Genomic DNA, 27,860 nt, shown 5'->3' on the forward strand with positions numbered 1-27,860 from the left:
TTATGCCAATAAGAATCGGATATATATTATATCATTACCGTATGAGAGCTATTCAATTGATTATTTAATCATGACTCTGATGCAGGTTAATTGTAATTTTGTTCTTTTCAAGTGTTTATTTGTGAGTTTCACAAAAGGTAAGATATTACCAATTTTTATTTCTGAACAGAGAAGAGTTATTTATTTATCAAGAAAAAGTTTGACATACTTGTATTTTTTTCAGGTTTCCACTCTTATGTCTACCTGGGTCCTCTTACTGAACGAACTTAAGTAATGATTTATGTCGTAACCTTTTATTTATAGCCGTGAGTCGTACTATTGACAGTCTCTATCTACAATGTAGCAAATCTAACCCATTCTGGGGACAGCTGATTTTTTAACGTATTTCATATAACAAACATAAACTGTCACTAAATATTATTCCGTATTAAGGAAAAAAGTAGTCATAAGGCGTAGAAATTACTTTAATCAATGCATTTATTAAATATTTCGATAATGAGAATGAAAAATAAGAAGCTCTAATTAATCATACGCCTAATCTGATAAAAAAAATCTTAAATTCTTGATCTTTATGAATATCGCGAAGAAAAACTTGAAAATAATTTGGTTAAGTCATAAATAAATATTTTTCTTTTGGATTCAATTTTGTTTTATTTCAATTAAAACAATCCCAAAGTATCAACAAGAATGAAGTTTATTTCAGTTACAGATAAAATCAAACACGTAGTCTCATTGTTGGGACGGAGCGTCAGTGATGTCCTATATATGTGGGGTCTTAATATCTCAAACTCGTATTGTTGGAAATGACATAAGTAACGGACGTAATTTGGAAGTGGTTGTTTGAACTTTTAACGCAGGTGTAGAGAGGTTGCTTTTATGTAGGAAGTCTCGCATATTATTTTACACTCTTTTAGTAGTGTTTAAAATATGTTTTGCAAAAATTTCGATGTCTCCATAAATGATAAAAACAATTAATATTCTAAGTTGTTGGTGTGGTTTTTTAAATCATAGAAACTGTGGTAAACAAAATAAAAGATAAAAGTTAAAAAATAGCTTAAATTTGTATAAAGTGTATGTTCTGTTGAAAGACAAACAATAGTAGATATTAAAACTTTAGGTTGTTGTTCCAAAGCATTATATGGACGAAGCGTAAGCGACGTACTATATATATGTAGAATTTAAGATCAGAACTATGAATGGCTAAAAGGTTACAGACCACCAATTCAACCAATGCGCATTTGGAACGTACGCAAAAATAGTCTTTCGCAGAATTTACCCCCTGTTCCTCATAGTGCTATAAATAAGTTGTCATTTTATTTTTAAAATTTACACAGTTTCTGAAAGGAAAAATATTTCTGTACATTTTATAGGTCCATTTTGCTTTTTGTGATGTGAAGTCTAATCGACATAATGATTTGTAAATATATCCCTATCTTGTGAAAACACTGGGATTTCCCATGCTATTTATAGACCCGTCACTTCCGGTGACCACAACTGCAATGCAAGTCTGCTAACCCCACATGCCATTCTGAGGATATTGAGCTGACATATGTAGAATCATGCTGATATATAGTCCTCTGCAGATTAAAGTTAAGGTAAAGTCCAGACAAGGCATTGAATAAAGTGAAATTAGCATGGAAGCATATGGGAAGTGGAATTAGTGGTTTCTAGCCTTAAGCTGAAGCCATGGCAAAATGAAAAGTTTCTTGGAATAGCTTTAAACTGCTTGAAGATCTTGTAAACTTTGCTATGAGAGGAATGCTATGTTTTGGCTGATTTTTATGTCCTATCTTGTAAAAAGTGTAGAAAATTTAGTAAAATATCAAATATTGAACTTTGAGGGCTATATTTACCTAAATATAGTGGTAACCAGCACTTGAAAGAGTAATCAAGGGAATCAAGGTTATAGCGGTAATCAAAAGAATGTAATCCAGGGACAAAGACCCGAAAGGGAAAACAGACATACACAACAAAGAACATAAAGTAACTAAAATCATACATGCAAAGTAACAAAAGTAAATGAGCAACTCGAACTCCACCAAAAACTGGCAGCATGGCCCAGGTGCACCTGTAGGGTAAGCGTCCTCTGCTTTTTCTGCTTTTCTAGAAACACCCGCCGAGTTGCTCATAAAAAGTCAAGTCCGGGGTAGACAAACGAGGAAAGGAAAACTATGACCCGTTGAATAAATCAGTTTTCATGGTGCAGATGGATACACCATAACGATCCACGAGTTCATGATGACGACCAAAGAACTTCTGTAGTGATGACTTCAATCTTGTAGCAACATAACCCTGTTCCAGAAGCCTATTTGTTAGAGTTCTAGTGCGATACACAAAGTCTGCGTAGTCTCGGCAAGCTCTTGCATAACGTATGAGTTGTGATATGAACACTCCATACGCAGGTGCTGAAAGAATGTTGCCACAGATGAAAGGAAAGTTGACAATTATGAATAAAAAGTCATCACGTTTGTCGTAAAGTTTGATCAATAGTTTTCCTTTACCATCGATTTCTAAGTGTAGGTCAAGAGAAGGAGATGACTTCACAGTGTCTGTAGTATCCTTTATCTCAAGTTCATTTGGGTAGATGTGATGTATCAAATCCCCGAAATTAGGATTTTTTAAAGATAATACGTCATCCATATAGCGGAAACTGAGATTGAAGGATCTAGCCAAACGATATTTTTTTCTTTCGGATCAGATCAGCTATAAAGTCAGCCTGATAAGAGTGAAGGAATAGGTCAGCAAGTAAAGGAGCACAATTTGTTCCCATTGTTATGCCGACCGTTTGTTGAAAAACACGTCCACCACACTGGACAAATATGTTGTCGATTAAAAATTCCAGCATTTTGTAAACATCTTCCTCTGTATATTTGGAAGATGATTTTGAATTATTTCTTACAAAGTATGAGGAATCTCTTCCAAGAACTATATATTTGTATCTAGGTTTACCATCTTTTTTGGAAAAACAAAGATGTACAATATTTTTAAGTCGGGATTTTAACTGAGTATGGGGAATAGAAGTATACAGTGTTGAAAAATCATAGGTTTTAATGCTATTATATTCAAATAATAGTCTTGAACTAATTCGTTCCAAAAGATTCGAATTATTTAGGATCCACATTGAATTAATACCACTACGGGAGTAAGAAGTGTTGTGGTAGGATTGCAGCAGACCCTCTTTGACAATTGTGAATATAGAAGTTAAAAGTTTTGAAAGAGGTTTGGTGGTACATTTTGCAGATCCAGCTATAAAACGTTGTTTTTATGGATTCTTGTGGAATTTTGGAATCCACTACATAGATGGTAAATCACAATCATCGTCCTTGGTAGAGAGACCAAAAGAGGATAGCACAGATGTATGGTTTTCCACAATCTCTTCTTTGAAGAGTGTGGTAGTAGTATAGGTCTTATCACTGAAATCAAGTTTTGTGTATATTTGAGCAAAAAATTTTGGGGGAATTGAAGAAAAGCTCACCTTCATTACTGCCGTTAATGACATATAAGCATTTCCCTATGGCAACATGGAAATTCTATTTTTGAGTACTTTCTTTGCTTTATGTGCCCTTGAGTGGTCATGTTTTACAAATTTAAAGCCAAAGATATCACCTTTGGTGAAAATTTAAAGATTTAGGGTTTTGAGATGTGATCAAGAAAAAGGGGGAGGCATGTTAGAAATAATTTTTTTAAAAATAGACCAATTTTTCAGAAAATGATTACTTTTACAGGTTATCTCTTTATTAATATTGTTAAAAAGCAAGTAGTGATTGATTTTTTTATTTGAAAAGTCAGAAAAAGTTCTTTGCAAATATTTTATGCATTTAAGTATGGTAGAATATTGTCACTTTTTTGCTCGCACAACTTGGTTAACCTATATTTAAAAATCAAATATTTAAAAAAGTGATTGTTACATTTCACTGCAACTTTGCAAATGCATTCAGTATGTGTATAGGAAGGTACTTGTATAGTAATTCATTTTTTCTACGACAAAAAAAAATGACTCTTTAAACAAATATCCTCTGCGCAACTGCGGAGGTGCTGTATTGTCTGGATACGATTTCATGTTTATTTATTACATAGAGAGCATGTTCGAATGTTCCCAGTGTAATAAATTTCGATAATTCACACTGTGAAATAAATGCGGTAATTTCACTCTCGCGCTTTCTCCCACTAAAACATCGCAACTTTAATATCAATCCGCCAATCACAGAATTTCAAATTCATATTGAAAATACAAAAACATGTATCGATAAATTATTAAGAAAATCTATTTAATAAATATGATAATCAATTGGTTTTCGTAAATAACCAAAATATTATCACTCGGACCAAGAACGCTCGAGGGTCTAACTTATGGAACGCCTAAACTGTCTGATGAGAGACACATTTGTTTATGTGTTGTCAATTTTATATTACTTAATGTGGTTTTATAATTACATGCGGTCATTTGGGTAGTCTATCCAGTTACTTCATTGAACAAGCCACAGTAATTTGACGTTTTAGTGGTAAAAAGTGAAGAAAATAAAGAACAATTGTTATATATACTTACAATTTTTCTTGATATTATTCATTTTTATACCACTAAAACGTCGAATTACTTTGAACAAACAGTCCTTCTTTTACACTGGTTTTGAAAGGGTGTACACAGGATCAACGTGCATGCAACAAAGTTCCAACATCCGAAACTACAAAGAAGAGTGAGTCATAATCAGCATACTTAAACATCATAGCCAACCATACTCGATTCAAGCAATAACTAACTCCCATAAAAAACAAAAGTGGTGTCAGTTAAATATTCACGAATGGTACACAAATAGTACGTCGGATGAGATAACCCCGTGCACTCTTCCCTGCTCATCAACCAAATTATGATTTCCAGCTACCCTTAAAAAAAGCATTTTTGTATTTTTGGCTACTTATTATACTTCGTTGAAGCAACAATTAATATTTAGCTAACCTGGCCAAAGACTATGTGTGCTATTGCCATCACTTGGCCTCCCTCGCCGTCCGTCGTTGTTAACAACTATACAAAACTATTCTCCTCTGAAACTACTTAACCAATTAGAACCAAACTTAGTATAAATGTTCCCTGTGGTATCTTGCATAGAACTGATGTGGAGATTGTTGTCGTCAAACGTCTCCTTGTAAGAGTTATTGCACTTGAAACGTGAAAAATGATGATTTTTTTTACAGCTTTTAGCCAATATCTTGAAAACTATGATAGATAGAATAATACTTTAAATTGTTGATATGATCCTTATAATACGACCTACAAATGCTTGTGGTGATCAAACTTGTTGGACCAATCCTTGTCAGACTTATTGCCCTTGAAAGACAAAAAATTATGTTTTTAGCAGTTTAGCCAATATTTTGAAAACGATAATAGATAGAATGAAACTTGATGAAACGAGCCTTCTGATAAGTCCTACCAAAATGTTCATTGAGTCAGAATTGTTGGACAGCTCCTTGCTAGACTTATGGTCTTATAGTCTTTGAAAGACAAAAATTAAATAATAATAACCAGGTGAGCTATTCAGGCTCATGGAAGCCCATTGCTTACGTTTACACTTCTTTTTTTCTACATAACTAAGTAAATTCACATATGTATGTATCAAAATGTAGCCCAATGTCTCAGCTTTACAGTGGTACCAAGAAAGTTGCGGTAACACTTGGGTTTTGTCGCAAAATGAATACAATGTAACTGCCTCATAGTAATCGCTAAAATTGACATATTTTTCAATGTCAAAACCCCTAGAGTATTTAATCTTCTGTAAAAAATCTACTATATCACTCAAAAGTTTGTTTAAACTACGGTACTCTGAAAAAAAAGATAATAACGGGTTATATAGAAGAAATTCTGAAATTCTGTAAATTCCACTGTTTACAATTTTAAAGTAATTATAATCCTGAAAAGAAAATCATGCGACTGAGTTGATCAGTTATGTTGAGTAAATCATTATTTTAATTATGAATGCCTAAAATGTGAGTTTTACAGTGTTGAAATGCTGTGAATGAGAATTCTGTTTGATACTGAGACCAGTTTTCTAAGAGTAGGGGTAATGTTTTTAACATTTTTTGATAATTCTTTCCTGAAACTTAGTTTTGGTGGTTTATTAATATAGAAAATTAAATTTTGGCCGTTTGGGAGGTCAAAGCTCTTTTCATACACGCATGAACGCAGAAAACATATCAAAACGTTTGTTACATTATATATTTCCCCGTATACTTTCGATTGAACAATTAAAAGTTTTTTTACATTTTATCCCCTTTCATTTTTGTCACATTATGTGACTAAATCTACAGTTTAATGTCAAACCGTCAATCTGCAAACAGACGATAAGCAGTAATTGACTGCATACAGTTTGGCATTGTTCCAATTTCATTCCGACCAAAGACTATTAAACAGTCATTGCGTAAAATTCTTTTGTCGTTTCATTAACAAAAAGGCATGGACGATCTCTATGTATAAAAAGTGTAAGTGAACTTCATATTTACAGTCGTAGATATTTGGGTAAACAGAACATTTAAGAACAGTATAAGATCTAAGAAATTAAATGTAATATGTTATGCTTATATTCTCGTCGTGTTATTAATTATGTGCTACCTTTTGGGCAATATTTAGACGCATGCCTGAGATTATTCAAGTAAAAGTATAACGTACGTAAGTTTTACCACAAGTGACTGTTAAAATGAAATCAGTTGTTTATATTATTTCTTGAGACGATTTGTGGTTTAAAACTAAACAAATGTATAATGTACTTGCAACTCTTTTTACTTTTCATTCAACTTGAATCTCATCAGTCAGTATATTAGTCAGTGGAAACAAGCGATTTTAGACATTATTATTAAATGCTATATGAAATTAATTGGCGCATGTAGCCGTACATGGATTTGGAAAAAATCTAAATTCCTATTTGAGTATAGGATTAGGAAAAATGCATATACTATTGAACTCGTTAGCATAAAAATCTTTCAATTGAAGAGACTATAGGGTCCGATCCATAAATTATGTAAAAAGGTGGGAACCAGGGTATCTGCCAAAATATTACATACTTTTAAGGGCATTTTACAACAAAAGGTATGGGGTTTCACACTCGGAACCTACACCTGGATACGCCGTACGTGTGCACGTTATAACGTATCTGAAATTTATAGCAGTAGCTACAATAAAAGCTGAAAAAACGTTGAGAGTTCCCTCATTTGATTACAATTTTAGGTCGATGAAGTTAACAGTCAATCAATATTCATAATCGGGGCTACAACACGGATCTCACAACAATAATCAATATTCTGCATAGTAAATAAAACACAATATTTACACAACTGGGGAAGCCGACTTATAAAAAAAAGGAAAAATACCCTATAACAAAACCTGAGATTTCATTACTATTGATGCGTAGATTTGGAAAATGACACATAAACGCATAAGTAAATTTCTTTTTACACACATACATATTTCAGGAATTTGATAATGAAATAAGCATTAATGATTACATTTAGTTTTTTTTCAACAGAAAAGCTTGTCTGAGTTATAAAGTTATTAGTTGTATAAGTTGATACACAATGAAAAATAACAACAAAAACAAAAGTCAAACAACGTCGCGTTACAGTTTTGACGTCTGCTACGCGCATCTAGCCGTACATAGATTTGGAAACTAATCTGGATGCCTAGTACTAAGGCAAATGCACATACTATCAGAAAATTGTTCTCATTGTTTATTTTTATCACAGATTGTAAATTACACTTTTTTCCTACACTGCTCATTTAGGTTTTTTTTTCATAATGCAGGAAAGATTACAGAATTTGGTCTGAAAATTTCACAACAATGCTAAGCTGTATAAAAAATGTAGTTTTTGCGGCTGGAAGGAGTTATTGGTTGATATTCAACAACAAAAACGTTCGCGTACTCTTATCATGACTACCATTTTTTTGCTTGTGATTGCTAATTTACTTGTGGCAATATAGACTGTTTCTTGTGCTTTATACTGAGTAAATTAATTCTATGCGTGATATATTTATATGATTGGTATTTTCTATTTAAATACTTTCCAACATTACACCCCAAACTTTCCGATTAACGACCAGCTTCTCTCATAACTTTATTGTCTGTAAAGAATTTTGTTTGAAACGCTTAATTTTGTACAAATGAACATACTCTTCTTTCATTACACAAAAAACTAAATTTTGTTCGATATTTATAAATGGTTTATGATTCTCGATCACCTTCCAAATGTCATTTTGTGTTCAACCTTTGTTGCAATCATTAATACAGACGATTGATGGTCGTCATCACAATTTGATAGACCGGTATGGAGTTTCTATCCTACAGAAAAGAGAGGGATTCCCAGAAAAATGCTATGTCTTTCGGTACTGACGACAAACTGAACCTGAAAATAACTGGATTTTACTGAATTGTAAAGGAATGGGTGTCGATGGCCGAGCAAGACATGCACTATAACATTTCGATAGCACCTATTGTCTTTCTCGATTTGTAATGGATTTCATATTGCAAGTACTTTAATTTCTGGGTGTTGTCTTGTTTATCTGATCTCCGGTTTCAATATGTAAATAGTTTTATTCTGTAGTCTACATTGATAAATAGTTTCTATGTTTCCTGATTTTATGTGTTGGCAATGTCTTTGGATACTGATGTCTCTGAAATTTGATATTTCCTGATATTTATCACTTCATAAATCATATCATTCGAGTCTATCACCGTATAAAAGTATTGGTCTGTTTTAACAATACATTTAACTTAAACAACTTCATCTTTGAAATTTTCATTATGACAGCTCTAACTGTGGATTTGTTGATTCAATATTTAAAACTATTTTTGCCATATGTTTTTGAATAAAAAATCAATCAGTATTTAGGCCTTTCGAACACAAACCATATGCACATGTTTTTCCAAACCTTAACCACTGTATTAATTCCATCACATTTATGAAACAAGAAAGTGGTTATTTGCCTACAAAGGATCTCACTAGTTACACGTTATTGTTCAATACAATACCTTACAAATGTACGAGACTGAGTTTTTTACAACCGATATATTATTATTGCACAATGAATACAACATGCTAGACCTGCTAGTCTGAAAACATATATAGTAACATGTATATTACATATATTTATATTCATAAGTTTTTATGTTTTAATGTCTATCAAGATGATTATTCATGTATACAGCCTATTTAAAAAAGTCACTACCCCTATTCTTTCATATTTTTATATTCCTATATAATAATAAATAATTCCTAAATTTTATTAAATAGGGTTCGATATACTTGGCGAACCGAAATTTAACTATTCTAAAACGTTACCTAACTGTTAATGCTTGTTTTTAGAAAAGTCTGTTTTTCAATATATACATGAATCTATTTCACTGCAGCTCTGACGATGTATGGTTGTTACTGGAATGACCAACGAGACATACTTTCATACCACTGGTCTGTCACAACGACAGTTGAGTGCATTGAAAATTGCATGTCAAATAATTCATCAAATAGATATGCTGGAACTCAAACGGTATTTAAATAATGTGTCAAATGATATCATGTAGTTGTTTTCAGTTTTGCACCCTGAAAATAATCAAATATTTGAAGGAGATATCTCTTAATATCGAAATGTAACAGAGACAAATCTAAAGGCATGTGCATATGTCGAATTTACGAACATATGTTAAAGATCACTAGTGAATATAACTATGATGTGCGAAGAATTATAATAATTGAATGACTACACAGGTGAAGGTTCCTGGGTTCCTCCAAAACCTGGAAACACGGGATATTGTGTATCATGTCATACTCTGTAGTTTACAAACAAATCATATTCATTGTCTTGGTAATGTAAAATTTAGCAAAGATCTATATTCATAGTTCTTGTCGTGGAATTTTAGATGTGATAATTCCCATATGACAAATTCAAACCTTGAAATTATAAAAATAAAAAAAAAATCCTTTGATCTCAGTTTCCGCTATATAGATGACGTATTATCTTTAAACTATCCTAATTTCGGGGATTTGATACATCACATCTACCCCAAAGAACTTGAGATAAAGGATACTACAGCCACTGTGCAGTCAACCTACACTTAGAAATCGATGGTAAGGGAAAACTATTGACCAAACAATACGACAAACGTGATGACTTTTCATTCAGAATTGTCAACTATCCTTTCGTCTGTGGCAACCAGCACCAGCGGATGGTTGGAACTCAGAATGTAACGACTGTCCCGCGGAGGGAACGACCAAAAATTTGCATCGCAAATTTGACAGTTCTAACATCGTTGGGAATTTTTCAGACCCTTCTATATATATATATAGCAACTCGAACTCCACTAATAACTGGGAGCATGGACCAGGCGCACCAGTAGGGTAAGCGTCCTCTGCTCTTCTAGAAACACCTTCCGAATTGCTCATCAAAAGTCAAGTCCGGGGAAGTCGAAAGAGGAAAGGAAAACTATGACACGTTGAACAAATCAGTTTCCAAGGCGCAAAAGGATACACCGTAACCATCCAAGAGTTCATGATGACGACCATAAAACTTCTGTAGTGATGACTTCAATCTTGTTCCAGAAGCCTACTTGTTTGAAATCTAGCGCGATACAAAAAAGTCTGATTAGTTTCGGCAAGCTCTGGCATAACGTACGATTTGTGATATGAACACTCCATACGCTGGTGCTGGTTGCCACAGACGAAAGGATAGTTGACAATTCTGAATGAAAAGTCATCACGTTTGTCGTATTGTTTGGTCAATAGTTTTCCCTTACCATCGATTTCTAAGTGTAGGTTGACTGCACAGTGGCTGTAGTATCCTTTATCTCAAGTTCTTTGGGGTAGATGTGATGTATCAAACCCCCGAAATTAGGATAGTTTAAAGATAATACGTCATCTATATAGCGGAAACTGAGATCAAAGGATCTAGCTAAACAATATTATTTCTTTCGGGTCAGATCAGCTATAAAGTCGTAAGAGTGAAGGAACAGGTCAGCAATTACAGGAGGACAATTTGTTCCCATTGGAATGCGACCGTTTGTTGGAAAACACGTCCACCACACAGGACAAATATGTTGTCGATTAATAATTCCAGCATTTTGTAAACAAACATCTGTATATTTGGAGGATGTTTTGGATTTATTTCTTACGAAGCATGAGGAATCTCTACCAAGAACTATATTTGTATCTAGGTATACCATCTTCTTTGGAAAAAACAACGATGTATAATGTTTTTAAGTCGGGATTTCAACTGAGTAGAATTATATAGTGTTTAAAAATCATAGGTGTTAATGCTACTGTATTCTGATAATAGTCTTGAGCTGATTTTCTCCAGAAGATATTTTTAAATTTTCAGGATCCACATTGAATTAAACCACTACGGAAGTAACAAGTTTGTGGTAGGACTGCAGACCGTGTTTGACAATTGTGAATATAGAAGTTAAAAGTTTTGAAAGAGGTTTGGTGGTACATTTTGCAGATCCAGTTATGTAACGTTGTTTGTATGGATTCTTGTGCAGTTTAGGACAGATTTATGGTTTTCTACAATCTCTTCTTAGAATAGTGCGGAAGCAGTATAGGTCTTATCACTGCTATTTTTTTCTACGTCTACCTCTGATAAGAAACATTGGATATTAAACGTTTTGTCGACAAAATCAAAGTTGTTTTGGGCTTTGTCTGCTGGTACGACAACATATTTGTCATGTGTAGTAGACAATGTTTTTGTTACATCGGGGTCTTTGAAAACTGATGAAGCATTGGCACTCATTGACATACTTAAAACTTTCATTCGTTTCAAAATAAAAGACCTCACGAAAATTTTATTCGATGTTGTCCAAACCGCACTTATACACAAAGGATGTAACAAAATCAACATACCAGATAGCAGAATTGTGTAAAAAAAAATATAAGATATTTTGTCGAATGATTTTGAGTGTTCATAAAAAACACTAAAAAAACAAAGGTAAAAAAACTTAATACTCGATGTTGAAAAGTTATAGATTCGTTTTAAAAAAAATAAATATGATGTGACAAATAGTTAATGCTACTGACTGTATTTCGTCGATACAAAAATTAATACAATTCGATCTTTCTAAAGGTGTATTGATATATAATTGTAGTGAAAAAAATTATCTATTGTTTATCTTTTATAGGATCCATCGGAATGCTTTTGTGGAGAAAAACTAAATAATAAAGTTATCAGTCAACCGCATTCTTTCAGTTTTAGTATTTCGATGTGCAAAGCACCGTGTCCAACTTCGCTGACCAGCATTTGTGGTATTTCTAATCGTCTGGCAGTTTTTGAATTGTGTAAGTGCGATGTTATTATCAATCCTTAAACATCAATTAATAGACACTTATGCTTGATAATTCCACTAAAAATGAATGTACAAAACTTTTGTTGATTAAAATTTGTCTTCTTCGATCTTAAATCATATCGCTTATCGTCGATGAAGTTTTCTAAAAAAAGCAAAACAAAACATATAGTTGAAATACCCTTTAAAGTCTTAATTAATTACCATTTTTGTCTAGTAGTGTATAATCGACCTTACGTAGTTGATTGAAGAACACCCAAATTTCAAATCTGCGTCTAAGTTTTTTTTCTCTAAAAACTTGGAGATGATCAGTTTGAAAAAATATGACTTGTTCAGTATTTGTTAAACGGTCTGTAAATATTTGGCGTTGTAGTATACATCTAATGTTTGTGAGTACTTGGTATCTGATTAAAAGATTGAAAAAACACAATCACGTTTGAATATTTAAAAAAAATAACGAAACTCATTGATAAACTGGTCGATAGCTTGACATATTTTTATTAAACAGGATAAATCCAAGCCCTTCTGACCTGCATGTACTTTTATTTTAATGAATAAATGACTAAATGACCATCTGTTTTCTGTATTCACTCTTCAAACAGACCATTCATTGTTAATTCCTATCATTAGCAGAATAGGGCAGTCGATTTCAAGCCAGCAACCTAGAATTTATGTCCTTCCCAGGTAGCACAAATCTTTTCCGAAATATTTTTATTTAGAGTTTATTGGTAGTTTGCTAAAACATATTCAACAGAACATTTTAAAATCGTTTTTAAAACATTCTGATTTTTTTTCAAAATGTTTTGATAACGTTTTTTAGAAACATTTTACCGTTTAAGCTTTTCAGAACTGTTTATTGAAATGTTTTTGAAATGTTTAAATAACATGTCACTGTAATGTTTTCGGTTCTGTTTTTTAAACATTATTTGGATATGTTATAAAAATATTTCTTATATGTTATGAACAAATATTTTCTGATAATGTTGAAACACGTTAAAAACATTTCCAGATATGGTTTTAATACGGTTTTCTGAAATGTTCAATAAATAGACCGAACAAGGATACATGTATTATATACATGCATTTGATTAATTCATCCCAGTGTACTGTTCATGTCTTTAAATTAACCAACATCGATGATATATAGGTATCAGTATCGTATTAATTTTCCCATAGACTTCTATAGTGAAGTGCATATTTTTAGGATTAAAAAAAAATTTGTAAATTGATTCAATAAAACTTTCACTTATATAGCATTTCTAAGGAATGTGACAAAATAATTTCCCGCCAAGAAAATAGGATGAGTCCACGAAGATCGGAAAGAAAAGTAGTTTTGAACTATAAATAGCCATTTTCCCTACTTTCACTTTCGTTTTGCACTCACCAAACCAACCTTTTCAGTGAAACATTTTTATGTTATTATGTTAGATTTTCTTTTAAAAAAGTTCTTCATCTTACAAAGTGATGTTTGCTCTATTTTATACGTCATTGTTCATATCTTTTGACAAAACATTAGTTTGTAGAGAGGCAAAACGAAAATGCACTATATTTTTATAGCATCCATGTTTTGACGTACACCCGCTCAGGGATATGCAATACGATACTGGTACCTATAGATGATGGCATCTCCATAGAAATAATAAGATAATAGTGTAAGTGGTGTACCACATGCTGCTATTGAAATAGGTTAGAGCAAATCTTTATCAGTGTGTGTATTATCCTACACACGTATGCAAGGCGCACACTATTTTGAAGACGATTTAAAGAACTGGATCTGTCCAACAATTAAGATGTAAGTACAATTCTTTGCAATAAGATAGTTCAAAACTATGCCAAAATACTTTGAATAAATACTAGTGTGTGTAACCTTGTCTTATAAACATAGCTGGTCAATTTGACATTTTACAATTTCCCATTCACTAGACAACATCACGCTGTAAAGACAAACACTCAAGGGATTTCTGATTTTGTTTTTATTTTGTTTTTTCAATGGCTCGAAAATGTGTACTGCTCCAAAAATTTACGCGCTTCTCCATTTCCGGTTTTGTATAATATCGATTCAGTTGCATGTCTGAAACATGAAGACTAAGTTAATATGACAAAACTTATATTGAACAATTAGGTGTTGACCCTACACGGAGTAAGTTTTTAACTTTTGATTATTTTCTTATGATAGATAAGTGTCTCAGTGAACTAATTGATATGTATATATTGCCGAACTTTGTATAAATAGGTGTATTTTGAGCGTCACGAAGAACGTCCCAGATATTAACCCGGTCTATAGTGCTTACGACCACTTACTTTCTATGGTGTACACCGGACTGTTGCCTGCTGTATATGTATTTGCGTATATATACTGCTTCTGATCTGGTCAATGGTCTGGATATCGTCTGCCTCGTTCCGGCAAGCTGGTTTTTGGAGGGAACAGTGTCGGGAATTCCTCAAAGCTGCATCCTATTGGGGCGACCTAAACCCCGGACCACTACACTCCCCTCCGTTTTATTAAAGGCCCCCTTTACCTTCTATATTCCCCTTTGGCCTAAAAAAAAATCCCAATTAAGATGTAAGTACAATTCTTTGCAATAAGATAGTTCAAAACTGTATGCCAAAATACTTTGAATAAATACTAGTGTGTGTAACCTTGTCTTATAAACATAGCTGGTCAATTTGACATTTTACAATTTCCCATTCACTAGACAACATCACGCTGTAAAGACAAACACTCAAGGGATTTCTGATTTTGTTTTTATTTTGTTTTTTCAATGGCTCGAAAATGTGTACTGCTCCAAAAATTTACGCGCTTCTCCATTTCCGGTTTTGTATAATATCGATTCAGTTGCATGTCTGAAACATGAAGACTAAGTTAATATGACAAAACTTATATTGAACAATTAGGTGTTGACCCTACACGGAGTAAGTTTTTAACTTTTGATTATTTTCTTATGATAGATAAGTGTCTCAGTGAACTAATTGATATGTATATATTGCCGAACTTTGTATAAATAGGTGTATTTTGAGCGTCACGAAGAACGTCCCAGATATTAACCCGGTCTATAGTGCTTACGACCACTTACTTTCTATGGTGTACACCGGACTGTTGCCTGCTGTATATGTATTTGCGTATATATACTGCTTCTGATCTGGTCAATGGTCTGGATATCGTCTGCCTCGTTCCGGCAAGCTGGTTTTTGGAGGGAACAGTGTCGGGAATTCCTCAAAGCTGCATCCTATTGGGGCGACCTAAACCCCGGACCACTACACTCCCCTCCGTTTTATTAAAGGCCCCCTTTACCTTCTATATTCCCCTTTGGCCTAAAAAAAAATCCCCATATCTCATTTTTACGGAGGGAGTGCTGTGGCCCCCTGGTTCCCCGCAACCTCCCCAGCCCTGCAGAGGCTAAACAGATGTCCTTATAATTTTTAAAATCCACCCTCCCACTATTTAATATTTGACCACTTTCCCCCTTGTAAAAAACTAAACGTACAGATGTTCAACTAAAAAAAACACTTCACTTTCCACTCTGGGAGTTGTCAGAACAATATATTTACATACCCTACTTGGGTCCATACAAGATAATATTCTAAGATATCTACAATTCCTTCTTGGGACTATTTAATAGAAATTTATTGGTATATTAGAACTATTTCTCTTCCTGGGAACCATAAATTGGTTCTACTAAAGTTTTAAATAGTTCTTCAGCTCACCCCCGGAATGCCCTTTTCTATAAACTGTTCTGAGCATCCGAGGTTAAACTTCAATTTAACTCATATATATAGTGGTCTAGGGCGCTGGACTTAGTGCAGGTGGTGTTGCCATAGATGTCACAGCGGTACGCGTTCGAGTCCCGCGGAGGGAACGACCAAAAATTTGCATCGCAAATTTGACAGATCTAATATCGTTGGGAATTTTTAAGAATTTTTCTATATGTTTCTATATCTTCTCTGTATCAATTTGATCCGATGGAGTAGTGAAGCGAATAAGCCCTAATCCAGCCACGCACATGTTCGGACACCCCTGAAAACAGTGCAGTTGTATCTTTTTGTCTTGGGGCAATACTCCTTGGAGGGCCAACTCTGCTGCCACCTCATCACCCTCCTTTCCCCTGAGGTGGAGGATGATGGGTTTTCCCTCAAATCTGGTTTGGAGGGCCAACCTGTCCTTGGGAGTATGCCTGTCCAGTCCAACCTCCCCATGAGTGGCCACCTGAGGATCACGCAGCAAGGCCTTAACTGGTCCGCTACGTGGTCCCCCTGAAGTCAAACACAGGAGCAACATGGGCCCCTCGAGGACGTGCTCCTCCAACTGCTGAACCCGGAGGCCTCAGGGTGAATAAGGGAGGTAGAGGATTCGGTCACCTGAGATCCCTTGCCCCTGGACTCAGGATCCTTGCATCCTCCTACCGGGCTTCGTGTCGGTGACCCAGACACAGCTGCCAACAGGGCCACCTCTTCCACTCGAGGAGTCGGCCGTCTGGCTGTGGCTAGCGAGACCCCCCTTGAACTTACTGGGGAACAGAGAACTCCAGCCCCCTCCCAACCGGGACACCCCTGGGCACTATGGGATCCTCCTTCCATCCTACCCGGGAAAAGACACCCCACCCTACTCCTAACAAACCTCCCTTCCCTGCATGGGGAAGTAGCAGCCTGTCCTCTCCTACGAGCAGAGCGACGAGGCCCCTTACGCTCGACCTGCCCTGCCCGCCTCCAAAGGTGGGTCTCGACCCCCTTTCCCTTCGGGTACCCCCTCTGGCTGCTTCTCTTTTGACCCCTCCCCTGTTACAACACTTGTTACCTTTACGGCTGGTTCCCTCCCTTGGCGAGATACCAGGGACCACTCTTGTCCGGAATGTACTACGGACAACTTTTTCCCTTGAATTAAATTCGAGTCCCCAAATGCCTCACTGTCAGGCCTATTTCTCCCAAGGGGTACAACATTGTCTACTTCTTTGGCAAACCTCGTCCAATTACGATGAGCTTTGGCACAGTAGTTACACCCACCGCATGGCGAACTTGCAAGGGGGGCCTCTGGTATGAACTTTGGACATGGGAGTGGGGAGGGCATTCTCGACAGGGCATCTGCATTGGTATGCTTGGACCCTGCCCTATGCTGTATGTCCATGTCATATTGACTAAGTTCCTCCATCCACCTTGCCAGCTGCGCCTATGGCTCCTTGAACTTAGTTAGCCAAGTCAAGCTGTGGTGGTATGTGCGTACTACAAAGGGACGCCCAAAAAAATAGTGACGAAAGAGGCGTGTAAACTAAATGTCCTAGACCTAGCTGTCCCACAGTGTACCAGCCCTTCCAGACAATACCATAGGATTTGGGAAAAATAATTTCCACCTGAAAATTCTTACAGAAAAGAAATAACGAATTCTCACTGTGCTAACCCGAGATAAACAGATACGATTCCTCTAAAGCGCTTAAACTTCCCGAGTGAAAAATGAAAATCGGTAGCGATCGTAATGGCCGACCCTCGACCACGCGGTCAACGAGTTCCCTCCTTCAAGTTTGGAAAAAAAAAGAATTTTCGGCTAAATCTGCGGCTAGAAAATCCCGCAGGTTGTAAGTAGTCGCAGCGCCAATATAGTGCTTACGACTACTTACTTTCTATGGTGTACTGGTGGTACATCGGACTGTTGCCTGCTGTATATGTATTTGCGTACATATATTGCTTCTGATCTGGTCGATGGTCTGGATATCGTCTGCCTCGTTCCGGCTGGCTGGTGTTTGGCGGGAACAGTGTCGGGGATTCCCCAAAGCTGCATCCTGTTGAGGCGACCTAAACCCCGGACCACTACAGGTCCATAGTTTTGCCAATGTACTTGTAAGGTATGTGTCAAAGAGAACAACTATCTTCTGAATGACTATAGACGTTTGTTGTAAACAATTTACAATCATTTTGATGTGTGTATTTTCCAACCGTTTTGCATTACAGATATATGTTTAAACCATTTTTCATCGTCATGATAGTTGTATGAATATTGTGATTATGTTTATGAGTACTTAGGCTGATATGTTGTATTGAATCTGACCAGGACATTTACTTTGAACTTTGCAATTTATTTTTAGAACTTATAACATTACTTTATGTCCTGCATGTATGGAAAGCCAAATTGACAGAAACTTCGAAACATTTACACCACATATGTTGTCAAAATTGGGCTAATGATATTAAATATGTTCTTTTAGTTTTAAACATTATTAATTTTGCATATTTATGTTCGTAAAATTGTTTTTTTTTTGTTTATTGTAGACTTTTACCCTCTCCAGGGGTTTAGATCGTGTTAATAAAATTCGCAGTTTTGATTATATAATGCTTATCATTTTTAATTTTGTTTTATAAGAAATACACATGATCTCTCTCTTTTGCAGGAAATAAGAATTACAAAAGAAGCTCATAACTAATGATTTAATGTTCCCAATAAACCAAAATCATATTTTTTTTCAAGGTAAGTTTTATATAATAATGAGAATCTAATTGAACATGACAAGTGACCATGGCATTTGAAAGTCTTTTAGTGTATCTGTTCATTCATTTGACCGCAGTCTGCAATCACTGTTTTATATAAATCAGAAACAGATCCAGAAACTCCAAAAAGGTAGGGAAATATGGCCTTTGAGGGGACTCACTATTGGTAGTATCATTAATTTTCTATAAAATATTTTTTTCAAATATGAGGGGGACCCTGGGCCCCATTTGGATCAACCTCTGTTTTTGTTAAACTTCAATAAAGTTTTAATTACATAATACATGTATGAAATTTTGTTAAATGGATATCCACTTCCTGTTTGAAGAAGGCACACATTTTGAAGGCGTACATAGCTCTGCTCACCACAATTTCAGCTTAAAAACTCATATCATTGTTTTTCAAAGTGCAGATAAAATCTTGTTACAAGCATGTTTTAATCTAGCAGACAATAGTATTTCCATGATTGACACATACACTTCTTGCAAAAAAAAATCAAGTAATATGTAATTGATAGTATGTATAATTTTTTCCTTTAGTTTTAATTATAACCACTGTAGGTATGTATATCGTGACTATACCATTAATCATGTACATCTCTTTTTTTTCAGGAAACCAAAATACGGAAATGGACGCTGCTTGAGATGCCTGAAGATGAATAAGTGAACTGACAAAACTGATCTTTGAAATTTTGTTTTGTTTGTTTCTACATCTAAAAAACATAGAAAACTCTACAAATTTCTTATCTCATGTTAAACCTGTTTGTATGTGTATGCGATTTTTGCATTAAAATATTCATAATTTAGCTTATTTGAAAAAAAAATGTTATTGAAAAACATTATAATAACATTATAGTTAATGGTTCTAGAAAACGTTATTATAACATTTCTGCAACCATACATTTTTAATTTTTAAAAACATTTCTAAAAATTGTTTTCAGTCTTTTTAAGGAAGCGTTTCTAAAACATTTTTATTACGTGTTTGTGCTAGCTGGGTTGTGCGGGCCATTGCTATTTTCGCTTTTCATACAAGAAATTACTTGTACAATACTTTGATAAACATAAAAAATTGTACAAAATGAAACATGTATACAAAGTATGAATTATTTATCTTTTAAGTTTTGTTTTAATACGAATTGTTCTCAGAAAAGTACCAGTGGACCCCCTCAACGTCTTTTTGATATAATTAAGGAGATAGACCTAGGGTAAGGGACACAACTCTTAAAAATCATTGGAACGTTTGTATTCAGTATTTTATATCAGTCTTATGTAAGCATCTTATTAATTTGGATTCATTTTATTCTGCTTCAAACGAAAGCTTGAGAGGCTTTGGTGAAATTGATTATAATACAAACATATTAGTGATTTCATGAGTTATGTCCCTTACCCTAGGTCTACCTTTTTAAACACCATTTTAAGTTTGGTTGTCTGTACTTCATGTTTTTGTATTTTGATTTAACTTGCTACATACTAAGAACGTAAAGCGTCATTAATAAAATGATAAAAAAGTGTTTAAGTCAAAATCAAAACACATTTTGAAAACAGATGAAAGAGAAAACTCAGCATGTTTAAAGCAGAACAGAGCTATTAAACGTACATATCCCTTTTAATGTATAACTAGATAGACTAATGCCATGAGAACTTGCAGAAATTGTTACAAAAAATAATACTAAAAACAACAACATTTGGCCATGTAAAAAAAGAACAAAAACAAAAAAACTCATTTCTTGTTTTTAATTAACAACATTCTAGTGTCTTCAATGCATCTTAACCAAGGATTTTGGTATAGAAAACACCAATCCGCTAAGTTAGACATCTTTATCTACTAGTTATATGTTAATCTTTAGAAAATTGTTATGATGCCGTCATTTAAACGGTCTAAAGCAACTGTCAAAAATCTAGGTAATGTGGTCATCTAGACCATTGGGATTTTCATTGGTTAATAGTGTTCCTATTCCTTTTAATACCAGATTATAAACGTGGTTGATATTGCGAATGTTTTTTTGTTTAAGTTAAGGTTGTTTAGTTATCTTTTATGTTTGTTTTCAATTCAGATTGCTGTTCTGTTTCAATTTCATTTCCTTTTACTGTGTTTCTGGTCGTATAATAATTTGAGTGTCCCATTAAAAAGTAAATGACAATATAAATAATTATCAAACTTCATAATTGTTAACATCTATGATTTGTAAATGAATTAACCAAGGTTGTACAAGACAGTGTTTCTTTATGTTACCAAATGTTTCTGATTGTATTACTTAGATTACAAGTGAAATGTTAAAAACGTGAACGTTTCGTGTTGCATCACCAATTTAGCCAGACTGAGACTATTTTTTCAAATTGAATATTGATTAGTGTGTTTATAATATGTTTGTGCATCAAAAACAAATGTAAGATACAAAACTGCCAATCATATAAGTGGATGTATCGGGTTTATTAAAAATGCATACTAAACATGAAATGCAGAACTGAAATTCCTGGGAACCATAAAATGACTACCATTTAATAATAACTTTTTTTTTATTATTTTACTCGGAATGAAAACATATTAATTTTATTTTCATGTGTTCATGTTTGGGAAATAAAATCTTCAAAGAGATGTAGTTATTATATTTACTCAAATACATTATTACAAAAATAATTATTTCGTCGTGTTTAAAATTTCACAAACAAACCAACAGAATGATTTATGGATTCAAATGTATTTCAGTAAACATTTAATTTCTCGTAAACCACCGAACATAAAAAGAGCAAGCAAATCAACGAGTGAATCTGAAATGAAGAATAGGGTATTCCCTAGTTTGTGCTTATGTTCTTTGGTTTAATTTAAGCTCATATTATGCTTCTTTATAACACGTTGTCCATATTATTGTGTTCGAGTGGCCATTGTTTTTTTTTTTATATTTAAAACTCACTTATAATTATCTTTTAATTATCTTTTACTGGTGCCATGAGATTTAATATACGCAAGAACTTTGTTTTTAAACAAAGCCAACTTATCTCTCTATTTGCTGTTCGAATCTAGTTCTCTCAAAAAGGAGAGAAAAAAAAAAAACGAAAACAAAACAAAAAAGTTGTCATTATATGTGTACTGCAGTGGGTCTGAGATGTTCTTCTTTGTGTTGTACATGTAAGGAAATCAATCTCGAAAACACCATGTGTGATCGTAGTCGCCTACTATCGAAAAAATATTTGTATGATTCCAGGAAGAAATGGAAATCACGATGTGACATATTTCTTACATCAACTGTGGTAATGTTTCTTGTCTCCGATTTTATGCGGTTGCCGTTACATATATGCTTTTGTTACAAGTTAAACTCATTATATCTAATGATATTTCTTTCAAAATACCATTCTAGCTAATCTGACCATTCCAGTTGAACTGCATGGAAATGGAGAATCAACTACAAAAACGGTCACAAGGACAATGTCGATCGATGAAACTACAGAATCACCAGTAAACATGCCATCCTCATCATTGTCACATGCAGTATCTACAGACATTGAAACCTCAACAAACAATGGCTATACACAATTGATTTTAAATAGAACCTTTCCAGCAAGTTCATCAAGTTCCTCGAACAATACAATATTTACTGAATCAGTGGAAGATGATACAACCGCAGCTATGTTAACATTTACAGGTAATTTTGTGAACTTTATTTGTTTTGAAAACCTAAGTAAAAATTAGAATTAGATATAAAGAGCATGCGCTCGAATAATCAAACTATTAGAAGTATCTGCTAATGATTTTTTGTTGAAAAAAAATTTCAATTGCTTAATTGTAATGAAATATTCAAAATAGATATGTATGGAACAGGCGATACTGTCCTCCAAAAAATGTTTGTTTTTGTATCAACTACAAAGTTAACATGACTCTAGTTTACAAATAGACCTTGGTTCTAACGTCTGTTCTCTTCCTTTAATTTAGCCACAACTTTTTTTATATAACCAGAATCTTTCTTTGACATATACTTTCGATTCGGTCTTGTTAATTACCTTTAATTTTTAAAAGGAGGAAAACAAAAGGGTCTGGAAGGGTGACAGTTTCATTCTGTACCAAGGTTTCTTACTTCTCATATATAAAGGTGTAACATTTATCTGTTGTTTATATGCCATGCCGGATAATAAAATCCGAGGTCTTACTTATATTATAGGAGAAAACAGCTTCAACAAGAAAATAAGAAATGTCGATGAGACGTATTTATCTGTACAGCATTTTCATGCTGCAATTATGATATTCATAAAATACTGTTAGTGTGCAATCAAATTGCTTGAACAGATTACAAACAGTCAATTATAATTATTCTGTGAATTAAGTAAATTAAGATATTCCAGTATATTTTAAAAAAATAAAAAATCGCTCTGTTTTAATTATTTATAATAGTTACACAAATACAATTGCTAACTAGAATTGCCATTGCAAGCAATAGCGAATGTCGCTCCGGCAACCGATTAAGTTCCCAATTTTAATAAATCTATTGTTATACATATTCAACTCCTTTGACAGACCTATTTTCAAACTTGAAGCTATACATGTTGTTGAGATAATGCAATGTCTGAGATTGTGACCTAAGGCAGCCATTTTGAAAATGGCGACTTTTCGTCAGAATTTTTGCTCAAATTCCGAGGTCTGACTTATACGCATTATATTACTAAGTTTCATTAAATTTGTTTAATGAATATAAAACTTAAGACCTTGTAGAAATGGATTTTGAGATTCGTGAAATTTTCAGTTTTCCGTTGCAATGGCAACAGACAACATATCGATTCACTTTTTTGCTTTATTTTATTAGGTTCTTTAAACTGCGCCACCATACTAAATTTCAAGTTCCTAGCAATGCACGTTTCCGTGATTTTGCAATGTCCTAGATTATGAACTTGGGTAGACATTTTGAAAATGGCGGCGTATCAGCGAAGCATTTTTATGTGAATTCTGAGATATCAATAAAACGCACCACAGTTCCATTGAAATTGCATAATGGCGTGAGAAAAAAGTGGATTTTGGTATTCATGAAATTTTCATTTTTTTCGTTTCCACGGATACTGACAACATATCGATTCACTTTTTTACATAATTTTATTCGGCTCATTGAGTTCCACCACCATACAAAGGTTTTTGGGCACCTAGGTTTCCGAGATATTGCAATATCCTAGATAATTAACTTTTCACATTTCAGCGCAATAAACTCAGCAAAGATGAAAATCCTAACAGAATCAAAAGTCTTTTATGACTTTTTTTTTTAACATATCCACGAATATTAGGTCAGAAGACTTTTCTTATTTGTTCTAGATACCTAGCCAAACCTTTGAACAAATATAGGTACATTGTCGGATCATCAACGATTTTATTTGACATTAATTATTATAGCAGTGAAGGAGGACCAAAAGACTTACAGCGAACTATACTCGCACAGCGTTATAACCATATGTGCAAATACAGAAATCTTTTACTTTTTCTGCAATATCGATCATCCACTGAAGATAAAACTATCAATACCTTTACTTGTACTGCATATACCAGCTTGCCACATAGAAAATTAATAACCTACTGAGATATACTTTCTACAGAGCCTTTACTTACAAAAACATTTCTAACCGCTTCATTGTAATTTGTTATAAATAAAAATATTTTCACAACAGTAGACCTAAAGCAAATACTTGTAATATCGAGATGGAGGTAATTGGTATGATGAGTTTCAGGTCGATAATTTGTGGTCTCGTTTGGATGTACATTTTATTGGCTTGAAACCGATAACAACACTTTCATAACAAATTTGTGTCTCTACTCTTACAAAGTTCTTTTAGAGTCTTTCATTAGAAAACAGTCGTGAATCTAGGTCTTTTAATTTCACAACAGAAATATTACCGATGTTTCCTCCATCAATAATCCTAAATTTGCTGACTGGATCCCTTTACTTCATTGTCTATGATACAACAAACACATCTTCCTCCGCCTGATTTACAGGCACACATGTCAAATTGTAAACCAATTTTCACTTCAGTGCTAGACTTTTGGATAAGAAAGACGATTATTCAGCAACTTACCAGGTCTCCTGCATACAGTGTTAACATGTCACACTTGCTAAGATATGCTAAAGCTGGCACTAACTATGAAGATTTTTCAAAACACCATGGCGATCTCGTTGTAACTTATTAGAACACAAGGACACAAGAACAAGACAAAAAAAAGTTCCCTCGTCGATGTTGATTTACTTCTTTTATCAATATATGATTATAGGTTCCGTAACTTTGTTATTACCTTTAATTAGTGTTACTGCTCAAACAAGCAAGCCGCTGTAGAGTAGAGATATGTGATTCTTGCGATAATAGGCAGAATTTATTTCTAACCTAAGTGAGTCTTTTTTCATGTGAAGAGTTTTAATAAATCTGCATGTATGTCCTGGTTTCAATATTTAAGGATTACAAATTGATTATCTCTTTTTACTACCATTGACGAGATGATGAACAGATATTTTCTGATGGAGTATTGTTGAGGCAAATAAAAAAAAATGGCAATAATTTACTTGGTGACTCCTCGTCGAAAAATTCAAACTTCTGCAAATATATGTATTAAGCGAAACTAGAATGTATTTACTCTGTTTCGTCTGCTGGCATTATATGTCAAACTTCATAGCGGTAAAGACATAAACAATTATAATTTAGTAAAGGAAATTTGGAATGAAAGTGTATTGGTCTACAGATAGACTCATCCATCCAGTAATTTGATATATATACTTTTTAAGATACCCTGTATAACAAATCAGTTTATGACTGGCTCAAATTTAAGGGCAGTACCATCGTTTTGAATTTCATTTCACTGTCTGATCCGAAACAATACCTACCAATTAGTTACAGAAGGGTTATAGAAGTTAAAAGGAAAGAAAGAAAAGGAGAGAAAATGATATGCAAGAGTAATCAAGGGAACCAAGGTTATAGCGGTAATCAAAAGAATGTAATCCAGGGACAAAGACCAGATATGGAAAACAGACATACACAACAAAGAATATAGAGTAACTAAAATCATACATGTAGAGTAACAAATGTAAATGAGCAACTCCGACTCCACTAAAAACTGGGAGCATGGGCCAGGTGGACCGGTAGGGTAAGCGTCATCTGCTTTTCTAGAAACATCCGCCGAACTGCTCATAAAGTCAAGTCCGGGGTAGACAAACGAGGAAAGAAAAACTATGACATGTTGAACAAATCAGTTTTCATAGCGCAGATGGATACACCGTAACGATTCACGAGTTCATGATCACGGCCATAAAACTTTTGTAATGATGACTTCAATATTGTAGCAACATAACCCTGTTCCAGAAGTCTATTTGTTTGAATTCTAGCGCGATACAAAAAGTCTGCGTAGTCTCGGCAAGCTCTGGCATAACGTATGAGTTGTAATATGAACACTACATACTCAGGTGCTGAAGGGATGTTGCCACAGATGAAAGGAAAGTTGACAATTTTGAATGAAAAGTCATCACGTTTGTCGTAAAGTTTGGTCAATAGTTTTCCTTTACCATCGATTTCTAAGTGTAGGTCAAGATATGAGGCTGACTTCACAGTGTCTGTAGTATCCTTTATCTCAAGTTCTTTGGGGTAGATGCGATGTATCAAACCACCAAAATTAGGATTGTTAAAGATAATACGTCATCTATATAGCGGAAACTGAGATTAAAGGATCTTACTAAACGGGACCGTGCAGGTCCAGCTGTTAAAAGAATATGCTTGCGTCCGCGCTAAGCTTGGCGTAAAAGGCGACAAAATAGTGCTCAGAACGCTAGCCGGGGGCTAGGGCGGCGGTGGAATGGGGTACCCCTGGCGTGTTACATGTTGGGGTTTTTCAGGCTATAATATGGAAAACCTGACCACAAACCATAGTGGTGCACCGTGTTGGGAAAGATGCCACGTTCCTTGCACGTTAAAGTACCCTACTGTGGTATTCTTCCCACCGCTCCCCATTTCCAGTGGCAATCAAAATTTGTCGACCCTATTGTCCTTGTGTCCCATCCCTTTTTCATTTCATCATCGTTTCATGTTCATTTAATCATCAATTTCATGTTCATCGTCTGAATATAGCTGAAATATTGCTGCTCGGACGTTAAACTCCAACAAACAAACAAACAATCTAACTAAACGGTATTCTTTCTTTCGGATCAGATCAGCTATAAAGTCAGCCTCATAAGTGTTAATGAATAGGTCAGCAAGTAGTCATGTAAAAGATATGTCATGTTCTATATAAATTTTTAAATACATAAAAAACATCAAAATTCCAACATCGAATAAAACGGATCAACAGTGTCTTCCCTGGCCAGACATAGAATAAATTTCAAATAAAAATAAAAGAGAAAAAAGTCAAAATAGGTTGCATTTAATAAGTGACGTTCCAGAGCAGACAGGAAATTAATTTTGTTCGTAAAAAAATATTTAGTTAGCTTTGTTATATTGAAAAATGCAAAAAATACTTCTGATTTACATTTAAATTGCTAAAGAAGTAAAATATTCCAATATTATTCAAATATGATATCGAATTCCCTTTTCTACTTGCCTTACATAATTTCTTGATCTGTTAAGTCTGGTAATATATTTTCTATTTTTCTTTTCTTTTATTTTTAGACAAAATTATAGAAACAACAGAATCACTCACAGCAGAAACTGAAGGAAATAACTGTCAATGTACATATTGTGGCAAATGGAGTTTCCTGAATGGATTAAACTTAACAGCGGAAGAATTGAAAATATATCTTAAAAACGACTTAGACGAAATACAAAAAGACATTAAAATTGATATAAAAATGACATCGCTGTATAAGAATAGTAAAAAATCAGCCAACGATGATAGGCAGTCATCTACAGTTATCGGTTATTTCGGGGGTTTACTGATCTGCATACCGTTATTACTTCTTGTTCTCTGTGATATATGTAATATTTGCAAAGTAAACAAAGGTAAACGTCGAATTTCAAAATAAACAAAAGAATAACAGAAAAGTATCTGAAATAAAACATTTGGGTCTTACGATGATGGTATTACTTAGTTTCAAGAACCTAATATAATATAAAAAGTTTGTAAAATTGTATAAATAAACA

The 27,860-nt window shown here is 34.1% G+C and overlaps 1 protein-coding gene and 1 long non-coding RNA gene across 3 annotated transcripts; both read left to right on the forward strand.

Annotated features, from left to right (window-relative positions):
* Window positions 1–27,792, forward strand: LOC148623925 (uncharacterized). Of its 2 annotated transcripts, none has more exons than XM_088566237.1 (5): window positions 1–137; window positions 9,390–9,526; window positions 12,147–12,303; window positions 22,133–22,417; window positions 27,390–27,792. In XM_088566237.1, the coding sequence occupies exons 1-5, from the start codon at window positions 71–73 to the stop codon at window positions 27,740–27,742; spliced, it is 999 nt and encodes a 332-aa protein (XP_088422363.1). In that variant the 5' UTR covers window positions 1–70; the 3' UTR covers window positions 27,743–27,792. The 2 variants fall into 2 exon arrangements, with proteins under 2 accessions (XP_088422363.1, XP_088422364.1); XM_088566238.1 differs by having other exon boundaries at window positions 22,151–22,417.
* LOC148623926 (uncharacterized) lies at window positions 14,111–19,582 on the forward strand. Its single transcript, XR_015919578.1, has 2 exons — window positions 14,111–18,759; window positions 19,389–19,582. It is a non-coding gene; the product is annotated as an uncharacterized LOC148623926 (long non-coding RNA).
* Window positions 27,793–27,860: the final 68 nt, after the last annotated feature.

Source organism: Perna viridis, chromosome 2 (genome assembly GCF_037379345.1).
Source record: "Perna viridis isolate PV_CMFRI_1.1 ecotype Kerala chromosome 2, ASM3737934v1, whole genome shotgun sequence".
In the NCBI taxonomy this organism is placed as follows: domain Eukaryota; kingdom Metazoa; phylum Mollusca; class Bivalvia; order Mytilida; family Mytilidae; genus Perna; species Perna viridis.

Excerpts from the sequence above, each read along its gene's own strand:
- LOC148623925 (XM_088566237.1), top strand. The coding sequence starts at position 71 with ATGACTCTGATGCAGGTTAATTGTAATTTTGTTCTTTTCAAGTGTTTA. Across the intron at positions 9,527-12,146 it reads GATATGCTGGAACTCAAACG|GATCCATCGGAATGCTTTTG; the intron begins GTATTTAAATAA and ends TATCTTTTATAG. Across the intron at positions 12,304-22,132 it reads TCTGGCAGTTTTTGAATTGT|CTAATCTGACCATTCCAGTT; the intron begins GTAAGTGCGATG and ends ATACCATTCTAG.